The sequence below is a fragment of the Coregonus clupeaformis genome, chromosome 12 (genome assembly GCF_020615455.1).
Source record: "Coregonus clupeaformis isolate EN_2021a chromosome 12, ASM2061545v1, whole genome shotgun sequence".
In the NCBI taxonomy this organism is placed as follows: domain Eukaryota; kingdom Metazoa; phylum Chordata; class Actinopteri; order Salmoniformes; family Salmonidae; genus Coregonus; species Coregonus clupeaformis.
The window spans coordinates 25,888,297-25,913,253 of NC_059203.1; the positions used below are offsets into that span (position 1 = coordinate 25,888,297).

The 24,957-nt window shown below is 42.8% G+C and overlaps 2 protein-coding genes across 3 annotated transcripts in view; one reads left to right on the forward strand and one right to left on the reverse strand.

Annotated features, from left to right (window-relative positions):
- Nucleotides 1-1,259: 1,259 nt before the first annotated feature.
- LOC121578124 (cryptochrome-1) lies at nt 1,260-12,071 on the reverse strand. Its single transcript, XM_041892239.2, has 14 exons — nt 11,867-12,071; nt 9,906-10,077; nt 7,894-8,002; nt 7,601-7,743; nt 7,331-7,515; nt 7,125-7,222; nt 6,890-7,030; nt 6,360-6,671; nt 6,078-6,229; nt 5,696-5,898; nt 5,429-5,542; nt 5,168-5,263; nt 2,509-2,729; nt 1,260-2,064 (listed from the first exon to the last, which is right to left on the reverse strand). The coding sequence occupies exons 2-14, from the start codon at nt 10,061-10,063 to the stop codon at nt 2,020-2,022; spliced, it is 1,977 nt and encodes a 658-aa protein (XP_041748173.1). The 5' UTR covers nt 10,064-10,077; nt 11,867-12,071; the 3' UTR covers nt 1,260-2,019.
- Nucleotides 12,072-12,505: 434 nt separating this feature from the next.
- LOC121578126 (retinoblastoma-binding protein 5-like) overlaps nt 12,506-24,957 on the forward strand; it is a 43,958-nt gene continuing 31,506 nt past the window's right edge. For both annotated transcript variants that reach the window (XM_041892240.2, XM_041892241.2), the window contains exons 1-9: nt 12,506-12,873; nt 14,094-14,119; nt 17,926-18,098; nt 18,297-18,437; nt 18,750-18,912; nt 19,088-19,197; nt 19,383-19,502; nt 19,753-19,906; nt 20,102-20,173. In XM_041892240.2, the coding sequence (XP_041748174.1) occupies nt 12,855-12,873; nt 14,094-14,119; nt 17,926-18,098; nt 18,297-18,437; nt 18,750-18,912; nt 19,088-19,197; nt 19,383-19,502; nt 19,753-19,906; nt 20,102-20,173 (978 nt within the window). In that variant the 5' untranslated portion in view covers nt 12,506-12,854. The remainder of the gene's footprint in view (nt 12,874-14,093; nt 14,120-17,925; nt 18,099-18,296; nt 18,438-18,749; nt 18,913-19,087; nt 19,198-19,382; nt 19,503-19,752; nt 19,907-20,101; nt 20,174-24,957) is intronic.

Below are 24,957 nucleotides of genomic sequence, written 5' to 3' on the forward strand. Positions count from 1 at the left end.
TATATATTTATTGATGAAGGGCTAGTTGTTTCTCAACTGCCTGTCTGTTTTGGCCCCTTTTTTTTATGGTTACGTGAACATTTCTATGGAAATTCAGCATATCAATGCAACAGTTTTGGGTTTGATTTTCTGCATTCTGCCATGACTGGGCTATTGCTGGTAGAGAATGCTGATGTGAATGTCTTGTATGTTTGTACTTTCCGACATAATAATAAAGTATTGTGGGAAGTTTGATGTTATTGTGCCTCTGTGTCTTATTCACAGCTTGGGATGTACCATGTGGTTAAGACAAAGGCTGCCCAAATCTGATCTTATGCCAAATTATTTGCAAAAGAGCTGATCTGATTGGTCAAAAGACCAATTATTGGTGTAAACGCAGCCATAGAGTGCAACCAAAGTCGAGATGGTACCACCAGAGACTGACGAGGAAGCGAGACATCCCATTCACATTTTTATTATGGTTCATATACAGTCAATGAACTAAGCAGACCAGACCCAGCTGCTATTTCATTGGTGCCTATGGTGTTAAACAGACCATTTATTTTTCATTGGTAAGCTGCCTGAGTGGGACATCTTCATTTATCCACTGTCTTTGGTACCACATCACTAGATGAGGGTAGTCCATTGGGAACTGCATTTCTCTAATGGCAGCATACTCGTGTTTGTGTAATGTCTATGTTGCCATGTTGAAGGTCTCTTGAGTGTTGCTGATCCTCAAGGATCTGAGTGTTTGGGTCAATATGGAGTCCTATTATTAGCCTGGGTGCCAGACTGTTGCTGCATTACACAGCACTACATCACTATGGACAGGACAACAGGTTGACTAGTCTATAGCTCAAACTAACTGGCAACCAGCCAGACAATTTATAGAATCCTTTCTCTTGACAGTTATTTTTACTGCTCTTCATGTATTAAAAGATCACTGTTGTCAAGTCTATTTAAACAAGCTGCTGATAAACCAGTGGTATCTTGTATGTTATCTGTCTCAGGGAGGGATGTTAACAGACACTTGCCCGCTCCATATCCTTGGTGTCAGTCTGGAACCAAGATGGTCTCGCTTCAAGTCAACTCTTTCCAAACCGGTTCAACACAGAAGCAGATGAGAATGAGTGCCCCAGCTAAATTATTGTAATAACTTTAATTATTACCAATATCTCTTATGAAATAATTTGCCTAATGAAACGTTGCAAATTCCTAAACAGAGAAATTAAAATACCCTTAGAAATTAGACCAGACATTAAAAAGTCAAGCATACAGAGTTATTTCAACCATTTAATTTGTTGTGCTAGAGGTATACTGTATATACATTATTTTAACATCTGTGAAGGCAATGTTTTGGTAATTCTGTAAAAACAAAAAGTAACAAAAGCAGTCGTACAATTCCATAGGGAAAACAACAATAGCGTTCACTCTTCACCCTCCATTTTAGCAGAAATTAAGAAACATGGTGGGAAAGTAACACATGATGAACAGCCTTATGCTTTTACACACTTTTGCTACAGAGAGCAGCTGGTTTGATTTGACCAATCAGCTTGCTGCGATCCTCAGGGTTAGAGGTCAAAGGTAATGGGGGGTCCAGATCTAAATATCAGGTCTCCTGTGAAATGGTTTTATCGTTGTCTGCTCTGTCCGAGTAAGTCCAGTTGGAGTTTGTCTTCAGGCTGTGTTTCAGACATACAGTACAGAAGTGAAGCTACAGTCTGACAGTAACTGACATATTTACAATCATTTACATCATAACATATTATAGACTGTACATCATGTTCAACCCAGGTGGGGAATTTAGAGTCCTAACCTTGGGCACCCAAAATTAGATTCCGATAAATCCAAACTGATTTGACAATTTTTCCAAATTTAAATAATACATTTTTGAGATCACAACTCTGAAAACTAAGACTCAGGGACTTTCATGTCACATCTCATACAGGAACAGAGACTTTTCCTTGATACAAAAATATTTATTTAAACATCTATGTACAGTATGTATAATAATTTCTATCTATCTATGACAGCAGCAGCTTATGAAGACACAGCCATCCTCTCATCCTGCTGACTCGTACTCTTCTGAAACACAAACACAGAACAAAGGAAACATTATTATTATGCTTTACTAAGTAAATACCTGGTGGGTTTACTGTATCACAATGCAGAATCACTGATAAACTGAGTGTAAAAAAAACTCACACTTGACTTCCCCCACTAGCTCTGACTTTGCTGATAGCTACTTTATTGAGGAAAAATGTACTTACTATAACCGTGAGATGTGGTTGTCCCACCTAGCTATCTTAAGATGAATGTACTAACTGTAAATCGCTCTGGATAAGAGCGTCTGCTAAATGACTAAAATGTCAATGTTGAGTCAGTTATACTATGCTCCTAAAAGTCTAACTTCATGAACTCAGAAACATGAATATTTCAATTTTTTTTGTAACTTATCGATCCCCCCCAGGTACATAACATAGACTGTAGAAAACAGAATGTTAACACACACATTGACCCCTGACTTACCTGTTTATTGTGTCGCTGTACCTTGAAGGCGGAGGACAGAGAGTCGTTGTCTCCGGCCACTTCCTGTTCCGACTCCCGTCCCCTCTTCCTAGACCCGCACCCAGCCCCACCCCGGACCAGACGACCTGGATACTGAGGCACAGCAAAGTCATGGGCACATCCTGTCTGACAGAGTCCATGATTGGACGAATGTGCCTGCTCTGTGTGCGCCATTCCACAGCCTGCAGTGACCAAGAGACAAACAGAAATAGACCCATAAGAATTTCCTACTCAACATAACACTGTAAGTGACTGTTGTGTCTAGTCTGATATGATATACTGTGTCTAGTCTGATATACTGTGTTTAGTCTGATATGATATACAGTGTCTAGTCTGATATACCGTGTCTAGTCTGATATGATATACTGTGTCTAGTCTGATATACCGTGTTTAGTCTGATATACCGTGTCTAGTCTGATATACCGTGTCTAGTCTGATATGATATACTGTGTCTAGTCTGATATACTGTGTTTAGTCTGATATGATATACTGTGTCTAGTCTGATATACTGTGTCTAGTCTGATATACTGTGTCTAGTCTGATATGATATACCGTGTCTAGTCTGATATGATATACCGTGTCTAGTCTGATATACTGTGTCTAGTCTGATATGATATACCGTGTCTAGTCTGATATACCGTGTCTAGTCTGATATACCGTGTCTAGTCTGATATGATATACTGTGTCTAGTCTGATATGATATACTGTGTCTAGTCTGATATGATATACTGTGTCTAGTCTGATATGATATACTGTGTCTAGTCTGATATGATATACTGTGTCTAGTCTGATATGATATACCGTGTCTAGTCTGATATGATATACCGTGTCTAGTCTGATATGATATACCGTGTCTAGTCTGATATGATATACCGTGTCTAGTCTGATATGATATACCGTGTCTAGTCTGATATACTGTGTCTAGTCTGATATACTGTGTCTAGTCTGATATACTGTGTCTAGTCTGATATGATATACAGTGTCTAGTCTGATATGATATACTGTGTCTAGTCTGATATACCGTGTCTAGTCTGATATGATATACCGTGTCTAGTCTGATATGATATACCGTGTCTAGTCTGATATGATATACTGTGTTTAGTCTATGATATACTGTGTTTAGTCTGATATGATATACCGTGTCTAGTCTGATATGATATACCGTGTCTAGTCTGATATACTGTGTCTAGTCTGATATGATATGCCGTGTCTAGTCTGATATACAGTGTCTAGTCTGATATGATATACTGTGTCTAGTCTGATATACTGTGTCTAGTCTGATATACTGTGTCTAATCTGATATACTGTGTCTAGTCTGATATGATATACCGTGTCTAGTCTGATATGATATACCGTGTCTAGTCTGATATGATATACCGTGTCTAGTCTGATATGATATACCGTGTCTAGTCTGATATGATATACCGTGTCTAGTCTGATATGATATACCGTGTCTAGTCTGATATGATATACCGTGTCTAGTCTGATATACCGTGTCTAGTCTGATATACCGTGTCTAGTCTGATATACCGTGTCTAGTCTGATATGATATACCGTGTCTAGTCTGATATGATATACCGTGTCTAGTCTGATATACTGTGTCTAGTCTGATATGATATACTGTGTCTAGTCTGATATGATATACGTGTCTAGTCTGATATGATATACGTGTCTAGTCTGATATGATATACCGTGTCTAGTCTGATATGATATACCGTGTCTAGTCTGATATGATATACCGTGTCTAGTCTGATATGATATACCGTGTCTAGTCTGATATGATATACCGTGTCTAGTCTGATATGATATACCGTGTCTAGTCTGATATACCGTGTCTAGTCTGATATGATATACCGTGTCTAGTCTGATATGATATACCGTGTCTAGTCTGATATGATATACCGTGTCTAGTCTGATATACCGTGTCTAGTCTGATATTATATACCGTGTCTAGTCTGATATGATATGATATACCGTGTCTAGTCTGATATACTGTGTCTAGTCTGATATACGTGTCTAGTCTGATATGATATACGTGTCTAGTCTGATATACCGTGTCTAGTCTGATATGATATACCGTGTCTAGTCTGATATGATATACCGTGTCTAGTCTGATATGATATACCGTGTCTAGTCTGATATGATATGATATACCGTGTCTAGTCTGATATACCGTGTCTAGTCTGATATGATATACCGTGTCTAGTCTGATATGATATGATATACCGTGTCTAGTCTGATATGATATACCGTGTCTAGTCTGATATGATATACCGTGTCTAGTCTGATATGATATGATATACCGTGTCTAGTCTGATATGATATGATATACCGTGTCTAGTCTGATATGATATGATATACCGTGTCTAGTCTGATATACCGTGTCTAGTCTGATATGATATACCGTGTCTAGTCTGATATGATATGATATACCGTGTCTAGTCTGATATACTGTGTCTAGTCTGATATGATATACCGTATCTAGTCTGATATACTGTGTCTAGTCTGATATGATATACCGTGTCTAGTCTGATATGATATACCGTGTCTAGTCTGATATGATATGATATACCGTGTCTAGTCTGATATACCGTGTCTAGTCTGATATACTGTGTCTTACTCTGAGTGTATGTTGGTCCAGGTCGTGGTCTAACGCCCCTGGGTCCCGGCTGCTCCTCACCGTTCACTATTACACTTCTGTTTTCTCTACCACGGCCTGGATAGAGGAGAAGAGAGGGGGAGGAGGAAAGGAGAGGAGGGGAGGGTGAGATGAGAGTAGAGTAGAGTAGAGTAGAGGATAGAAGTGTGGGTTAGATTGTGCTCATTTTGCAGTCGTGGTGTGATAACAGTAAAGGAGTTTTAGGCCATGGTCCTTGCTCACCATGATGGCTGTTGGTCCCGCTGTGTTTTCTACCAGTAGAGGGCGACGCCAGCGGCTTGACCTCATTCACATTCAGACCCTCAATAGGACTGGTTGGCACAGCAGCTAGTAAGCCTATCAGGACAGTGAAGGAGAGAGACAAGTTCTAATGAGCAGGTGTGATAAAGAGAGAGATAGCGACATAGAGAGAAGGAGACAGACAGAAAGCAAGAGAAATACAGACAGAGACAGAACAATACAAAGCGAAGGAGGGAGAAAAATACTTACTGAGTCCTCTGTATCTGGACAGCTGCTGGTAGATTTGTCTCATCCTCTCTATGTTGAGTCGGCTGGCCTCTGCATGGTTCACCATGGGTTTGGGGTAGTCCACGCCGACCACACACTTGGCCGCCCGCTGCACCTCTATGGGGGAATTCCAAGGGTCGTAGATGTACTTGTCTGGCATGTCTTTCAGGACAGGTAAGTATCGCCTGCAAGCAGAAGGAGAAATTAAAATTACGCCTCGTCACCACTGCCAGAGGAGTTGGTTCAGCACAACATACAGACAGCAGTCAGACAGACTTACAGAACAGCCTTGCTATTGTATGACTTGTTAAAGCAGATACTTTGAGTCTGTGCATGTTGTGTGTGTGCATTTAGATATACCAACCTGATGAAGTCTCCTTCTGGATCTATTTTTCGTCCGAAGCCCACAGGACAGTAGCAGTGGAAGAACTGCTGGAAGAAGGAACTGCAGGAGTGACACAGCCAGCTGCCTGCGTTCACACTCCAATCTGCATCCAGGAGCAGCTCCTCAAACACCTGACAGACAGGTACACAGACACAACATGGTCAGATACACAGAACAACAACACAGTCTCTCTCTCTCTCTCTCTCTCCTCCTCCCAGCTGATCCACATCCCTTATCTCCCTCCACCTTCTCTCTCTCTACCTTCATGCCCTCCTCCCAGCTGATCCACAGGTCTCCTCTGGTGAGGAAGCAGGCCACAGCGTGTCTGGCCAGGTGGTGGATCCATCCTTCCTGCCTCAACTGGGTCATGATGGCGTCGATCCAGGGGAAGCCCGTCTTGGCCTCGGCCCACTTGGCCAGCGCCTCTGCGTTGCGGTCCCAGGGGATGCGGATACAGATGGGGTTGCCCTCCATCTTGTCGAAGCGAGGGTTGTTAGTGGCAGCAGTATAGAAGAACTCACGCCACAGCAGCTTGTCGTAGAGGGAGATGGGAGGACTGTCGTTCGTCTTCACCTGAGGCGAGGACAGAGAAGATAAATATAACACGAGCAAAATAATAAACAACCTTGCGTGATAGTTGTGATCAGTGTGAGTTGGTGTTAGTGTTAAGTAAGGATACGTGTGTGTGTGTTGGTGTTAGTGTTCAGCAGGGATAGATGTGTGTGTGTATGCATGTGTGTGTGTGTGTGTGTGTTTGTCTGCGTGTGTGTGTGTGTGTGTGTGTACAGTACCTCTTTGTAGAGCTCAACCAGTTTGCTGTAGAAGAGTCGACAGGACAGACATCCAAAGCGAAGGTAGGGGCTGAGACCCAGAGGACTGGCGAGCAGGGGGCTGGCGGTCTTCCTGGGACGCTCAAAATTCACCTGCCATGTCTGGAGAGAGAGAAAGGTTTAATATATGATACATATATGATATAAAACATAAGTCTGAGTCAATGAGTCTGTATGTGTATGTGTTGTTACATACTGTGGAGAGGTCAGGTCCAAGTTGTCTTTCTATCCTGGTGAGAGCTTCACTCTCTCCTCCAGGCCACACAGCTGGAGCCAAGCCCTCAGTGTCAAAGCCTGGGGAGGGAAACAGGCACACAGCATGTTTAGACACTTGCGGTAAAAGTATCTAGAATTTTTTTTCACAATATGGATTCCAATGGGAACAATTGTGAAGTGTCTTACCCAGCTCCTCCAGTAGGGGCACTCCGTACTTGTCCGTGTGGTTGTCTGAGACGGGGGTGACACATCGACCCATGCTGGCCTGGGACAGAGCCTCTACTGGGGAGTCCGGGGGCAGCATGGAGCCCACCAACGTCTGGAAACGCTTGAAGGTGAGAGGAGGGTGACCACCGTTCAGCTCCATGATCCTACAGAGAGGAGGAGAGGGTTTCAATTCAGGGCTCGGTTTAATACAAACCTCCATGTGAAAATGTCACTGGGTGTCCCACTCACTTGTCCAGGTCGTAGAGTGTGTGAGAGGTCCTGCTGACGACCTCCACTCCAGCCTCTGTGGCCAGCTTCTTAATGGCTGCATCCCTCTCCTTACCGAATGGCTCAGAGTCACACTCAAACGTCAGCCGCGAGATGTTCCAATCCTGAGAGGACAGGACACAGCAAACACTGATACAGCATGGTGGATATTTGCTGTCTCTGGGTGGAGGGTTTGAGGGAGGCTGTGGAGAGGGTATGGGTGAGGGGGAGAGGGTATGGGTGGGGGGAAGATGGTAGGGATGATGGGGTCTCACCTTAAAGAGTCGGGGGAAGATGTTGGCCGGCTGGCCTCGGATCACAAACAGACGGGAGCTGAGCTTCTGGAGGCTTGCATCTAGATCTTCCAGACACTGCAGCAGGAACCTGAAACACAGGAATGGGCGGACAACTGTCACTATATGGCCATGCAGGAGAGGACGCTGCTTTACGGGCATTCTCACAGTGTGAAGAGACTCATGTTTGTGAGTTAAACCTGACACCATGTATGATTGAATAAAACCCTAATAAGTCCCACTAAATAATACATTATTTAGAATGAAGAACATGTTTGTTGGGCCAGGATATAAATACAAACTAAATCACTGTCCAAGAAGCATACTGACACCCTTTGACCATATGTCCATAATTCATGTTAAGATGGTGATCGTACATACAGTATAACAGTGCAGGTTTCTGGCACAACCTGCACGACTGCAGGCCACCACTAGTGCAGGTTTCTGGCACAACATGCACTGTCTACAACGGAAACAGCCCAGCACACAGAGGCCACTCACACCTTCACAACAACCATAATGTCACACAAACATTTGCCTTTTTGCATTTACATCACCTTTCTAGCATTTATGGTCATTGAGGCACAGATTCTGGCACAGATTCAGTCCTTACTGTTGCAGATGTAATATTTGGAATGAAACTGTGCAACGGTTACATGGTTCAGTGATCAGTGTGGTATCCCAGATGACTGATTGACAGAAAACGCTGTGATCCTCCTGCCACAGAACAGTCCCCTGAGAGGACAGCAGCAGGTGGTACATGGTGTGTGTGTGTGTCTAGTGTGTGGGCAGAGTTAACACCTGAACACCTTTAAAGGTGATAAACAGGCTGTGGAGAAAGACAAGATAACCCTGTGTAGGCCTGCTATCTGCCTGTTGATTCATAAGAGTTTCCCAGATCAAATAAAATCGGAATAAAAAAGGTTAAAAAGTATAGGTGTGGACAAATTGATTTTTTTCTCAGTTTAATAGATGGCTAATCCAGCTGCAGATATGAGGGCCACTGCTGCTTCCTGCTGCTTGAGCAGTTTTAAAGATCCAGCTAGGCCGCTCCACCACAGCACAGCCTGCTGTAAAGTAGGTCATCCCAATAGCAACCACTACCTCAGAAAACTTAACTCTCTATTGGCACACTAACCTGGCCCCCTGCCTGGACGATGCCATTTTACAGACCTTGGCTCTACGCTCGTTGGTTTTTTAAGGATGCCAGAAAAAATGCCCCAGAGAGGATTTCTTAAATTGTACAGAAAGTGAAAATGACATTTGTCTGGCAGAGGCAATGGCAAATACTTGGAGGAAAATATTATCTGTGTCTATTACACTATGAATGCTCTCTTAACCATCTCTGGAAGAGAGAAGCTGTTGCTTCTGCATGCCAGTCATTCAATTAGGCCTAGTAGTATTTCTTCTATCTTCTGAGTTAAACGAATCAAGGAATAAGCACCACTACACTTTTTTAAATGCTAGCCTACGAAATAGCCTAGTAAATAATTGGAGAATACTCAAACATAGAATCCACTAACTTTCAATACAGAAGACAATGCTGTTAACACTACTTTTATTTTGAAAGCAGACAGAATTACAATATAGGCCTACTGCTACAGTCCTGCTCTGCTGGGCCTGATCTATGGATGTCAAGATCCAGGCCTTCCACTGGCACATCTGAACACTCCATAGCCTACTTCTGTTTTCTCTAGCTTGGCCAGATAGTGGTAACCGTCTGATGGGAACTGTTCTGAGAACCACTTGATCACTATAACATCTGGTCTGGGTCAATAAATTGGACTTCCAATTCACTTCTTGAATTGAAATGGAACTGACCACAATCCTGCCTACAACATCAACTTCGTAATACACTGAACAACACTGTTAAATAGTTAACACTGTAATAACACAAACATTCAGAGCATACACAATGCATCTGTTTACTAGGACAATAGAATCTTATTGATTGGTTGGTTGATAGATTAATAGATAAATTAGTTGTGCCTCACCTCCACCGGTTGACCCCCAGGTTGGAGGAGCCAGCGAACCAGGGGTCCAGGAAGTAGACACAGCGCACCGTGTCTGAATCCCGCACCGCCTCCAGCAGGGCCGGGTTGTCATGGAGACGCAGTCCTTTCCGGAACCAGTGGATGGAGTTCTTGGCCATATTCGAAACAGGGACTGAAAAAATAGTTTTATTTTATATGTTTAGAAGCCCAGTATGTGCTATAGTGCAGGGTGCCCCCCCGGGTGCACGTTTCAGTTTTTGCCCTAGCACTACACAGCTGATTCAAATAATCAAAGCTTGATAATGAGTTGGTTATTTGAATCAGCTGTGTAGTATTAGGGAAAAAAACAAAATGTGTACCCGGGGGGGCCCAGGATCGAGTTTGGGAAACCCTGCTATAGAGAATGGGTCACCTTATTCAAATAAATAATAATAATAATAAAAATAAATAAAAAGCAAGTTATATATTTTTTGGTGCAAGTTATACTACATCGTTAAAGAGATGTAGTATAGAGAACTGATAATTAAACACACTGGAATACTTGTCAGCTTGTAGTCCTAAAAATCGGAAATGAGTTACCTCTGCTTCATTCAGCCATTTCTATGGGGGAAATTAATGGGGAAGAATGGGGTTTTGGGACAAACGCTGAAAATAAGGTCTAAGGTTAACACATGCTTAGGAGATCTTATATGTTTTGTTCAATGAGATAATCAGTCAGTTAACATGACCTTTATGAATTATGAAGCCTTTATGTGCTTTATATTCTTATTTTGATTATATAAATGCTTCAAAATTCGCAAAAAGTGACATTAGCTGATGAAGATTATCTCATAGAACAAAACATGTGATCTCCTAAGCCTGTGTTTACCACATACCTTATTTTCGGCATTTATCCAAAAACCCTACAATAACCCCATTCATTTCCCCATAGGCTTTGGCCAACGAGCCAGGCAGAGTTAGTGCTTACAAAAATACACTATTACTATTGCTCTCTATTATGAAGTATAATATTCATATTACACTATTCAATGCAATGCACTGTTCAATGTTCACACTGTAATGATTATGAAATGCTAATGAACATGTTCAGGTGAAAGTAGCAGACTAAACTAAACTCCACGATTTACCATGTAGTTGAGCAGCAACTAGTGTGGGCTGACTGGAGCTCCAACGTCCATTAAAATAACGTTTTATTTTATTTTCTAATAAAATTTCAGCACAGGCTATTCTTTGGGTGCTGAAAAAAAATGTTTATCAATTCGCACAGGCTAGTCGCCCCTCAACTCCATCGTAAATCGTGGAGTTGAGTTTAATCGGCTAGGTGAAAGTGGACTTTTGTTAGAAATAATGTAAAAATGCTTGCAATGCTCACAGCACTTTCATTTGTCTTCAATTCTACCATGAAGTTATTTTCATATTTCTGTGACATGTATATAATATAATACATTTATATGATGTATAGAGTCAAATGGGCCTGACACAAATATGGTCATCCAAAATAGTTTAGTTTACTTCTCACCTCCAAAAAATTTTTGGGGGACAAATCATTCAAAAATAACAAAATATTGCTTTACTGTTTTTATCAGCAGGGATGAAGAAAAAAGCAATACATTTAGTTTCTCGACTTTTGAATAAATATAAGTTATATCACACTCAAATACAGGGCAGTTTAGAGCACACTTCACAATGTAGGTCAATCTGGTCACCATAACAGCTAGACTGTTACAGCATCTGACCACAGCATCATTCGCATTATATACATTGCATAACTGCACATAAATTGCTCAGAAAGCTCAGACACACTTAAACACACATTTTACACCTTATCCAAGGACAGACAACTTGTTTTGTTATTTGGCAATGCACAGCCTCAGAAGCGGGTCAGTTAGTAATACATGTTCCCCTACTTTATATGGAATACACCTAATACGTTATGATAACCAATAATCTCAATTTCTTACCTATAATGTGTACTCAAGGATGTGTCTTTTATGTCATTACCGTTGACAGGGCCGTTTAATCCCACGGGTGGTCTCTCAAAATGTAAATTAAACTGTCTCGGGTACAGTTCTACCAGTGCAATAAATAGTTTCATAACTGTTCTAGCTACAACGCATGCTCAATGTTCCAGTGAACAATATGATATAGAAATATTGATTAATAGATATGATGTCTGTTTCAAACCACAGGACCTTAACTGTCTAGTTAGAAATATCTATCCTCCCAGCGACACGCCCCAACAAGCTACAAATAAGCGACCTAGAAAAAGGACGTATCCAATTGGTGGATTTCCAAGTGACGCAGTGGGCATGTACTCACGTTTCTGTGGCATGGCTCCAGAGCACTTTGTGCAATATTTAGAGGCTTTTGGTACACTAAATATGATTTTTTTTGGTGAAGTTTTCGTGCCATTCATGTTTTTATTATGGGCTGAACATTTTTATTTTACATGTAATACCTCAATTTCGATAATCTGAAACCCCGCCCTGTTTTTCTGTGGAACATGTGATTGGTTACTTTGGGAGAGACCCGGATGATCACGGGTGGTAGAATTTTCGAGTCCCATGGAAGCAGTGATGGCTCAAAGTAGCGTAATTGCTTGTTAAAACATGGGCACAAGCGGAACTTTGTCGGTCTTGATGGAGGGTGTTATGAATTAACGTTATACGTATATATATTCCGATTTTCAATCAGTAGATGAAATCATGCGTACACAAATCTAAGTAACAATAATTAAACGAACACACCACCGTATCGACAAATTCATTCATTCTTCATTGATTTTTGTTTGGGCAGTTTCAGCATCGCTTTGTTTGGGGTCCTTCCATTAGCTAAGCATCAGTCGCGCTCTTGTTAGCAACAGAGCTACAAAGCTAAACGGCAGTGTTTTGGATACATCAACTTGAAGACGGTTTATTTTGATATTCATGGTATCAGAATTGTTCAGCGATGAATTTAGAGTTGCTCGGTAATGATCATTTATCATTCTTCAATAATTGATTGGGTACAAAAGCGCACGTAAACGAGGATACCGTAACTAGGCAGCACTAGCATGCTAGCTTGCTCGTTACTAGCGCTCAAGAAACATTAAGTAACAGTGAATAGTTAAAATACATTTCCATAGTGTTAATCTTACATTTGAGGTACAAGGTGAAATCACACAGCAAATAGCAGGAAACAACGACTATACGTTAGTCAATGAATGAACGATCTGCGTATGTATGGTACTGTAACTGCCGTTAGAAGGATAAACAGTAACGTTAGTCTATTTGCTCTTTGCAGCCTGCGGATTGTGCTGGCCTTTTCCAGTCGGTGATCTTCAAGCTGTTGTTTTATCATAACAGCTTGTAATACTGTTTTAGAAACCTTTGGAACTTTAATATCAGCGATAAATAATATTTCAAAAACATACTTACTGTATGCAGTTGCACACTGCTGTGTATCTTTTCTATTTGAAAAATGTATCACTGATAAGAAAGGAAAGTTTCAAATGTTTCCATAAGCGAGACATATTAACGTTTAGACAGCGTTTGGTGATTTCCCTCACATGGCAGATATGTTCGTAAATAGAGCTAACTCCTCGATCACACCGACAGTGTCATTGTGCAAAATGGTACCCCGCATCATCTGGATATGTGTGTAACAAAAGTTCAACATTCACCTTCTGCTACCATTTCTGTCAAGCCGTCTACACATACAGTTTGATACATACGTTCGATAAATCCAAGGAAGAATACACTGCCTCTGCAAGGCAAACGCAGCGTTCCATTGGAAATGAATGGACTTCTGGTGTGGTCCCCTGTAGCTCAGTTTCAACGCCAGGGTTGTGGGTTCGTTTCCCACGGGGGGCCAGTATGAAAAATGTATGCACTCACTAACTGTAAGTCGCTCTGGATAAGAGCGTCTGCTAAATGACTAAAATGTGTGATGGTGGCGTGATAATATAAATATGCCATTTAGCAGACGCTTTTATCCAAAGTGACTTAGTCATGTGTGCATACATTTTTACGTATGGGTGGTCCCGGGGATCGAACCCACTACCCTGGCGTTACAAGCGCCATGCTCTACCAATTGAGCTACAGAGGACCACTCTAATGCCCTAGCATTACCATCTATGAATGGGCAAACCCAGCCCTAGGCATTACAGTACATGAATGGGCTAACCATATTCTTTGTTTTCTACTACAGAGTCATTCGGGCAGAACTATCCAGAGGTAGGCCATTCCTGTTCTACTGTTACCTGTAACTTGTCAACACAACATCTCTCCCTCACACACCCCTCTCCCTCACAGTGAATGGTTATGCCCTCTTCCTCACAGTGAATGTTTATGCCTTCTCCCTCACAGTACAAAAGCGCACGTAATGCGTATATGCTTATTCTAGTCCTAAGAGTAGAACATAGCCAACCGGTGCTCAAACCTCCAGAGGCATAGCTAAAGCTTGTGCTTGAGGTTGAGCAGACGGTCCATTGAAAATATGACCCAAAAAATGTCAACCAACCTTTACTTATTGATACTAACTTCATTCTCGATTTGGAAGGCACCGGTGTCTTAAACAATGTTTCTAGTTGCAGGTGGAACCCCGATAACTAAATATTCAGACAGATATTAAATCTACTTTTTGCACCGAGTTAGAAGTTCCCTTACCATTGTAGCTGCCAGACATATTACATTTCCCAACATCTTTGCTGGAACTAGTTATTTCTAGGCTCCGTGGCCACATGATGAAGAAGATAACAGCTTGTCACACAGCGCAACACAAATAAAGATCTACACACATGCTAGAGGCATTTCTCACTTGGTACAAATATCTTTCTGAATATTTCCTCATTATTGGAGTTCCACCTGCAACTAGAAAAATGAGTTTTCCCAAGAATGAAGGAAGTATGGCCACGTTAAAGGGATAATCCACCTCAAACCACTAATTCCTATGAGGTAGCTACACAATAATACCAAAGTAAATAACAGCATGTGAAGTAGCTAGCTAGCTGTAAAGTCGCCTAAAGAAACTGCACTATCAATTTAGAAGTAAATCTCACAGAGTTCAACTTGCAGTTCTCTGCCCAGAGTGAGTGAAAGATTACGTTGCTATGGCAACAACAGCCCTTTCCCACGTTTCTGACAGACAGGGTGCATTGCAAGATGGTACTTTTTTTTACATGTTTTACATTTTTAGTCATTTAGCAGACGCTCTTATCCAGAGCGACTTACAGTTAGTGAGTGCATACATTTTCGTACTTGAAGGAGAAACTGAGTTGAATAATTTGGTACACTGTTGAGCACATCTAAGCAAAATATATACAGTGCATTCGGAAAGTATTCAGACCCCTTGACTTTTTCCACATTTTGTTGCGTTACAGCCTTATTCTGAAATTGATTCAATTGTTTTGTTTTTTCATCATCAATCTACACACAATACCCTATAATGACAAGGCAAAAACAGGTTTGTAGAAATTTTTGCAAATGTATAACAAATACAAAAAACGGAAATATCACGTTTACATACACTACCGGTCAAAAGTTTTAGAACACCTACTCATTCAAGGGTTTTTCTTTTCTTTTTACTATTTTCTACATTGTAGAGTAGTAGTGAAGACATCAAAACTATGAAATAACACATATGGAATCATGTAGTAACCAAAAAAGTGTTAAACAAATCCAAATATATTTTATATTTGAGATTCTTCAAATAGCCACCCTTTGCCTTGATGACAGCTTTGCACGCTCTTGGCATTTTTTTGGTTACTACTTGATTCCATATGTGTTATTTCATAGTTTTGATGTCTTCACTATTATTCTACAATGTAGAAAATAGTAAAAATAAAGAAAAACCCTTGAATGAGCAGGTGTTCTAAAACCTTTGACCGGTAGTGTATGTATTCAGACCCTTTTCTCAGTACTTTGTTGAAGCACCATTGGCAGGGATTACAGCCTCGAGTCTTCTTGGGTATGACGCTACAAGCTTGGCACACCTGTATTTGGGGAGTTTCTCCCATTCTTCTCTGCATGTCCTCTCAAGCACTGTCAGGATGGATGGGGAGCGTCGCTGCACAGCTATTTTCAGGTCTCTCCAGAGATGCTTGATCAGATTCAAGTCCGGGCTCTGGCTGGGCCACTCAAGGACATTAAGAGAGTTGTCCCGAAGCCACTCCTGCATTGTCTTGGCTGTGTGCTTAGGGTCGTTGTCATGATGGAAGATGAACCTTTGACCCAGTCTGAGGTCCTGAGCGCTCTGAAGCAGGTTTTCATTAAGGATCTCTCTGTACTTTGCTCTGTTCATCTTTCCCTCGATCCTGACTAGTCTCCCAGTCCCTGCCGCTGAAAAACATCCCCACAGCATGATGCTGCCACCACCATGCATCACCGTAGGGATGGTGCCAGGTTTCCTCCAGACGTGACGCTTGGCATTCAGGCCAAAGAGTTCAATCTGGGTTTCATCAGACCAGAGAATCTTGTTTCTCATGGTCTGAGAGTCCATTAGGTGCCTTTTGGCAAACTCCAAGCGGGCTGTCATGTGCCTTTTACTGAGGAGTGGCTTCTGTCTGGCCACTCTACCATAAAGGCCTGATTGGTGGAGTGCTGTAGAGATGGTTGTCCTTCTGGAAGGTTCTCCTATCTCCACAGAGGAACTCTGGAGTTCTGTCAGAGTGACCATCGGGTTCTTGGTCACCTTCCTGACCAAGGCCCTTCTCCCCCGACTGCTCAGTTTGGCCGGGCGGCCAGCTCTAGGAAGAGTCTTGGTGGTTCCAAACTTCTTCCATTTAAGAATGATGGAGGCCACTGTGTTCTTGGGGACCTTCAATGCTGCAAAAAAGTTTTGGTACCCTTTCCCAGGTCTGTGACTCGACACAATCTTGTCCAATTAATTGAATTTACCACAGGTGGACTCCAATCAAGTTGTAGAAACATCTCAAGGATGATCAATGGAAACAGGATGTACCTGAGCTCAATTTGGAGTCTCATAGCAAAGGGTCTGAATACGTACAGTGAGGGGAAAAAGTATTTGATCCCCTGCTGATTTTGTACGTTTGCCCACTGACAAAGAAATGATCAGTCTATAATTTTAATGGTAAGTTTATTTGAACATTGAGAGACAGAATAACAACCAAAAAATCCAGAAAAACGCATGTCAAAAATTGTATAAATTGATTTGCATTTTAATGAGGGAAATAAGTATTTGACCCCCTCTCAATCAGAAAGATTTCTGGTTCCCAGGTGTGTTTTATACAGGTAACGAGTTGAGATTAGGAGCACACTCTTAAAGGGAGTGCTCCTAATCTCAGCGTGTTACCTGTATAAAAGACACCTGTCCACAGAAGCAATCAATCAATCAGATTCAAAACTCTCCACCATGGCCAAGATCAAAGAGCTCTCCAAGGATGTCAGGGACAAGATTGTAGACCTACACAAGACCGGAATGGGCTACAAGACCATCGCCAAGCAGCTTGGTGAGAAGGTGACAACAGTTAGTGCGATTATTCGCAAATTGGAGAAACACAAAACTGTCAAATACTTTCCAAATGCACTGTACATTGTCATGACGATATAAACAGATAAATATGTTCTAGACAAGTATACCCATACCAGTTATTGGCTGATTTGGCGATCTGGAGTGCAGGTAATTGTTTTAAAACTGTTATGAAATGGGATAGTGTGTTATCCCCTATCTCCAGTGACCAGAACCATGTAACAGTAGCTGGCTATGACACGTTCCTACACGATTTCCTGATTTCACAGATGGACCACATAGAAGTTAAATAATGGGGACATTTTTTATTGAACATAGGCTTTCACCAAATTGACAGTAGTTTCATAATTTTTATTTTTGGGGGTGGATTATCCCTTCAAGGTTGGTTGAATTTTTAAAAACCGTGTTGTCAATGGACTCTCTGCTCGACCACAAGCTTGAGCTATGCCACTGGAGGTTCGTGCACCACTTGGCTAAGTAGAACATCGATATACAAATGTGTGTGTGTTGTCTGTGTGAGTGTCTTGACATATCATTGCTATCTCATTGGCAGGAGGCAGATGGCACTCTGGACTGTATCAGTATGGCTCTGACGTGCATCTTTAACCGCTGGGGCACGCTTCTGGCGGTGGGGTGCAACGATGGACGCATCGTCATTTGGGACTTCCTGACACGGGGCATCGCCAAGATTATCAGTGCTCACATCCATCCAGTCTGCTCACTTTGGTGAGAAAACAAACTACGGTCACAACAAAGGAAAAACACACACCGTTCAGAGTCCGCAAACCATGTTTATATATGCTCAAATGTTCTTCTTGTATTTTCTCATAAACCCATCATTTCGTTCCAGAGCCCTTGTCAAGGGGTGTTTTGACTGTGGTTCTGAATCTTAACCTTCCTAAACGTTTCCCTGTGTGTCTGCAGTTGGAGTCGAGATGGGCACAAGCTGGTGAGTGCGTCTACAGATAACATAGTGTCCCTGTGGGACGTCCTGACGGGAGACTGTGACCAAAGGTTCCGCTTCCCCTCGCCCATCCTAAAATTGCAGTACCACCCAAGAGATTTGTGAGTATATATCTGTATCTACCTCGTCCTATACCTCAGCCTAGTCTTATCCTTTCTAACTAATTCTAACTCCTAACCTCATCCATCAAACTACAAGTTAGTACAACCGACCCCACCCACCTGGGAGTATATATCTATACCCCAGCTCAGTATATACCTCGACCTTAGCTCAGCCTACACCTCAGCCTCTTATGCTTCCTAACTGATTGTCACTCCTAACCTCAACCCATCAAACTGTATGGAATATCTGTATGGAAAAATATAGAAAGCACCACTTGAAATCCCAACCTGTCCCCTCCCGTTGTGTTTCAGGGACAAGGTCCTGGTGTGTCCTATGAAGTCAGCCCCGGTACTGCTGACGCTGTCAGACTCTAAACACGTGGTTCTGCCCGTGGACGATGACTCTGACCTGAACGTGGTGGCGGCGTTTGACCGGCGGGGGGAGTACATCTACACCGGCAACGCCAAAGGAAAGGTCAGAGGTCACCAGGGGCTGGGACAGTTTAGATTTGAAACCTTGTTTATTTATTTGTGGATCAGACATACTCATTTTGTCATAATTTTTCTATTTAGCACTTTATATATGATATATAGGTTGTATATGTGTGTGTTGGTGTGTGTGTGCTGTTTTCATTGATGTGACCCTGCAGATTTTGGTGCTGAACACGGACACACAGGATCTGATGGCATCGTTTCGTGTTACGACAGGCACCAGCAACACTACAGCCATCAAGTCCATAGAGTTTGCACGCAAGGGCAGGTGGGAGGACTGAGAGGGAACTAATTAGTGTGTGTTTGGGAAGGCTGAAAAGGCAATAGAACTCTTATGATTGTGTGGAAAATAGTTCTGGTGTTTAGAAGGTAGTTGTCGGCCTTTATGGAGAATATTTCGAAGTTTCATCAATAGACTGATCATGATCCATTCTCTTCTCCTCCTTCCTCCAGTTGTTTCCTCATCAACACAGCAGACCGAATCATCAGGGTGTATGACGGGAGGGAGATTCTCACCTGTGGGAGAGACGGGGAGCCAGAGCCCATGCAGAAACTACAGGACCTGGTCAACAGGTACACATACACACCGCCGCTGATAATGGCTGACCCTGGCCGTGACCCCCGAGGGTGTCTCAGGGGGAGTTGGGATATGCAAAAAACACATTTCACACATGCTTATAATAGAAAACAGGACAAATATAAACACACACACACACACACACACCTTCATGGCGCATACAAACCACACACATGCACACTTTGATACATCTCTCTCCTCTTCTCTTTCCCTCTCTCCCTCCACTCTCCTCCCATCTCGCTGAAGAACTCCCTGGAAGCGGTGTTGTTTCTCTGGGGATGGGGAGTACATCGTGGCTGGTTCAGCCCGGCAGCATGCTCTGTACATCTGGGAGAAAAGCATTGGTAACCTGGTGAAGATCCTCCATGGAACCAGAGGAGAACTACTGCTGGACGTGGCTGTAAGGAACCCCAAACCTCTTTCTTTCTCGCCCGACCCCCTTGGTTTTTCTCTGGAGATATTCTCTATTTTTGCATCATTTCAAGGGGGGAATTATTTGAATTGTCTTTAGACTCACAGAATGAACAGTAACTCATTGTGCTGATGAACATTGACCTGACCCTGTGCTGACCTATTAACCCTGACCTCTCTGCAGTGGCACCCTGTGCGGCCAATCATCGCCTCCATCTCCAGCGGAGTGGTGTCCATCTGGGCTCAGAACCAAGTGGTGAGTGACAGATAACACAGGTTTGACCTGAGTTCTATACCCGGGATCTGGTCTGGGTGCTGGACTGGTCTCTTTGTGCTATTGGCTGGGTCTTGAGATTGATTGATTTCAGAGAGTGATTCCACTGCCTTGGTAAGGCAATGATGAACGGTGATTCCATGCCAGCCCCAAAATATTTTTGGTATCTCACATTGTTCTGGCTATTTTCACATAGAAACTTCATTGGCAGGAAGGATGTTTGAGATGCTTTTTACATTTGTAACACAAACCATTTTTGACAAAATCATGATGAAAGTGGCCAATTTAGGAACTTTTTAGACCTATAAAGGGCTTGCAGTTGCATCACAAATCACCTAGCAGTCGCACCAAGCTCCATGTTGGAAGACCAAACTCAGTCTGTTGAAAGTCCTCCAATCATCCACATGGCTGGCTACCACCGGAAACTGGAAGATTGCCCATTATTTAGTTTTTCTAAGGACCCAGAAAACGGAGGCAGTGAGAGAACCTAATCAAGTAAGTAAAACTATGTTGAAAGTGATCAAAAAATATGTATTATTAGCTAGCTTGCTACAGAAACTTAGTGTGCAGGCTAACTCAAATGAGCTGCTAACGTAATGTTCGCTACTTAGCTAACTGTACATACTGTATAGTTAGCTAGGTGAATTAAATATCACCAGCTTGCTAACTTCATATTAGCTAGTTAGTTATCTTAACCTGTACGGGATCGGTGTCCCGTATATGGGATGGTTGAGCTAACGTGCGCTAATGTGATTAGCATGACTGTTGTAAGTAACAGCAAACTTTCCAGGACATAGTCATGTCTTAGATGGGCAGAAAGCTTAAATTCTTGTAAATCTAACTGCACTGTCCAATTTACAGTAGCTATTACAGTGAAAAAAGACCATGCTATTGTTTGAGGAGAGTGCACAACAACAAAAAACGTATCACGCCAACTGGTTTGATACATTCACCTCTGAAGGTAAATAATGGACTTACATTCAGTAATCTTGCTCTGATTTGTCATCCTAAGGGTCCCAAAGATAAAATGTAGCATAGTTTTGTTTAGTACAATCCATTTCTACAGTCGTGGTCAAAAGTTTTGAGAATGACACAAGTATTGGTCTTCACAAAGTTCGCTGCTTCAGTGTTATGAGATATTTTTGTCAGATGTTACTATGGTATACTGAAGTATAATTACAAGCATTCCATAAGTGTCAAAGGCTTTTATTGACAATTACATTAAGTTTATGCAAAGAGTCAATATTTGCATTGTTGTCCCTTCTTTTTCAAGACCTCTGCAATCTGCCCTGGCATGCTGTCAATTAACTTCTGGGCCACAACCTGACTGATGGCAGCCCATTCTTGCATAATCAATGCTTGGAGTTTGTCAGAATTTGTGGGGTTTTATTTGTCCACCCGCCTCTTGAGGATCGACCACAAGTTCTCAATGGGATTAAGGTCTGGGGAGTTTCCTGGCCATGGACCCAAAATGTCTTGTTCCCCGAGCCACTTAGTTATCACTTTTGCCTTAAGGCAAGGTGCTCCATCATGCTGGAAAAGGCATTGTTCGTCACCAAACTGTTATTGGATGGTTGGGAGAAGTTGCTCTCGGAGGATGTGTTGGTACCATTCTTTATTCATGGCTGTGTTCTTAGGCAAAATTGTGAGTGAGCCCACTCCCTTGGCTGAGAAGCAACCCTACTCAGGATGCTTTACTGTTGGCATGACACAGGACTGATGGTAGCGCTCACCTTGTCTTTTCCGGACAAGGTGTTTTCCGGATGCTCCAAACAATCGGACAGGGGATTCATCAGAGAAAATGATTTTACCCCAGTCCTCAGCAGTCCAATCCCTGTACCTTTTGCAGAATATCAGTCTGTCCCTGATGTTTTTCCTGGAGAGCAGTGGCTTCTTTACACCAGGCCATCCTCCAAAAGTCTTTGCCTCACTGTGCGTGCAGATGCACTCACATCTGCCTGCTGCCATTCATGAGCAAGCTCTGCACTGGTGGTGCCCTGATCCCACAGCTGAATCAACTTTAGGAGACGGTCCTGGCGCTTGCTGGACTTTCTTGGGCGCCCTGACGCCTTCTTCACAACAATTGAACCTCTCTCCTTGAAGTTCTTGATGATCCGATAAATGGTTGATTTAGGTGCAATCTTACTAGAAGCAATATCCTTGCCTGTGAAGTACTTTTTGTGCAAAGCAATGATGACGGCACGTGTTTCCTTGCAGGTAACCATGGTTAACAGAGGAAGAACAATGATTTCAAGCACCACCCTCCTTTTAAAGCTTCCAGTCTGTTATTCAAATCAAATCAAATCAAATTATATTGGCCACATGCGCCGAATACAACAGGTGCAGACATTACAGTGAAATGCTTACTTACAGCCCTTAACCAACAGTGCATTTATTTTAAATAAAAAAGTAAAATAAAACAACAACAAAAAAGTGTTGAGAAAAAAAGAGCAGAAGTAAAATAAAATAACAGTAGGGAGGCTATATATACAGGGGGGTACCGGTGCAGAGTCAATGTGCGGGGGCACCGGCTATATGTACATGTGGGTAGAGTTAAAGTGACTATGCATAAATAATTAACAGAGTAGCAGCAGCGTAAAAAGATGGGGTGGGGGGGCAGTGCAAATAGTCTGGGTAGCCATGATTAGCTGTTCAGGAGTCTTATGGCTTGGGGGTAGAATCTGTTGAGAAGTCTTTTGGACCTAGACTTGGCACTCCGGTACCGCTTGCCATGCGGTAGCAGAGAGAACAGTCTATGACTAGGGTGGCTGGAGTCTTTGACAATTTTGAGGGCCTTCCTCTGACACCGCCTGGTATAGAGGTCCTGGATGGCAGGAAGCTTGGCCCCAGTGATGTACTGGGCCGTACGCACTACCCTCTGTAGTGCCTTGCGGTCGGAGGCCAAGCAGTTGCCATACCAGGCGGTGATGCAACCAGTCAGGATGCTCTCGATGGTGCAGCTGTATAATTTTTGAGGATCTGAGGACCCATGCCAAATCTTTTCAGTCTCCTGAGGGGGAATAGGCTTTGTCGTGCCCTCTTCACGACTGTCTTGGTGTGTTTGGACCATGATAGTTCGTTGGTGATGTGGACACCAAGGAACTTGAAGCTCTCAACCTGTTCCACTACAGCCCCGTCGATGAGAATGGGGGCGTGCTCAGTCCTCTTTTTTTTCCCTGTAGTCCACAATCATCTCCTTTGTCATGGTCACGTTGAGGGAGAGGTTGTTATCCTGGCACCACACGGCCAGGTCTCTGACCTCCTCCCTATAGGCTGTCTCATCGTTGTCGGTGATCAGGCCTACCACTGTTGTGTCGTCGGCAAACTTAATGATGGTGTTGGAGTCGTGCCTGGCCATGCAGTCATGGGTGAACAGGGAGTACAGGAGGGGACTGATCACGCACCCCTGAGGGGCCCCCGTGTTGAGGATCAGTGTGGCAGATGTGTTGTTACCTACCCTTACCACCTGGGGGCGGCCCGTCAGGAAGTCCAGGATCCAGTTGCAGAGGGAGGTGTTTAGTCCCAGGATCCTTAGCTTAGTGATGAGCTTTGAGGGCACTATGGTGTTGACTGCTGAGCTGTAGTCAATGAATAGCATTCTCACGTAGGTGTTCCTCTTGTCCAGGTGGGAAAGGGCAGTGTGGAGTGCAATAGAGATTGCATCATCTGTGGATCTGTTGGGGCGGTATGCAAATTGGAGTGGGCCTAGGGTTTCTGGGATAATGGTGTTGATGTGAGCCATGACCAGCCTTTCAAAGCACTTCATGGCTACAGACGTCAGTGCTACGGGTCGGTAGTCATTTAGGCAGGTTACCTTAGTGTTCTTGGGCACAGGGACTATGGTGGTCTGCTTGAAACATGTTGGTATTACAGACTCAGTCAGGGACATGTTGAAAATGTCAGTGAAGACACTTGCCAGTTGGTCAGCACATGTTCGGAGTACACGTCCTGGTAATCCGTCTGGCCCTGCAGCCTTGTGAATGTTGACCTGCTTAAAAGTCTTACTCACATCGGCTACGGAGAGCGTGATCACATAGTCATCCGGAACAGCTGGTGCTCTTATGCATGCTTCAGTGTTGCTTGCCTCGAAGCGAGCATAGAAGTGGTTTAGCTCGTCTGGTATTCTAATCAGCATGACAGAGTGATCTCCAGCCTTGTCCTCGTCAACACTCTCACCTGTGTTAACGAGAGAATCACTGACATGATGGCAGCTGGTCCTTTTGTGGCAGGGCTGAAATGCAGTGGAAATGTTTTTGGGGGGATTAAGTTCATTTTCATGGCAAAGAGGGACTTTGCAGTTAATTGCAATTCATCTTGTAATACCTTGCTAAAACCAAGTATATAGTTTATTTGTTATAATTCATTGGTATTAGATTTAAGAGGTGATCAAATAGCTCCTGATTTGTAATGTCGTTAATGCATTTCTTTTGAAGCAATGTTAAAAAAAATGTACAAGTGAATAGGTTAGTTTACTTTTAAGTTTCTCGTTAAAAGTTTTGACCAATGAGGTAACTTGTTAAGTTGTGGCCAATGGGAGAGTGGACTGGTTGCTGGGAAAGAAAGAGAGGGAAAGGTTGAAAGAGGGGAGAGGAGAGACGTTAGTGGGGTTGGTGAAGGAAAAACGACCAAAGGAAACGATAAAGAGAGAACAAAACCATACCTACAGAGTTTTTTTTAAAGGGAAATCCTGATTTTATTTCTATAAGAGAGTGTTATTATTTCGTTAAGAAAGACCTAGTGGAGACTGAAGCTGCCGTCGCATTGTG

Bases quoted from the DNA above. Each gene is read 5' to 3' on its own strand.
- LOC121578124 (XM_041892239.2), bottom strand. From the start codon at position 10,063: ATGGCCAAGAACTCCATCCACTGGTTCCGGAAAGGACTGCGTCTCCAT. The intron at 7,744-7,893 runs GTGAGACCCCAT...CTGTCCTCTCAG, and splicing joins TCTTCCCCCGACTCTTTAAG to GATTGGAACATCTCGCGGCT. The intron at 7,031-7,124 runs GTATGTAACAAC...CTCTCTCTCCAG, and splicing joins TTGGACCTGACCTCTCCACA to ACATGGCAGGTGAATTTTGA.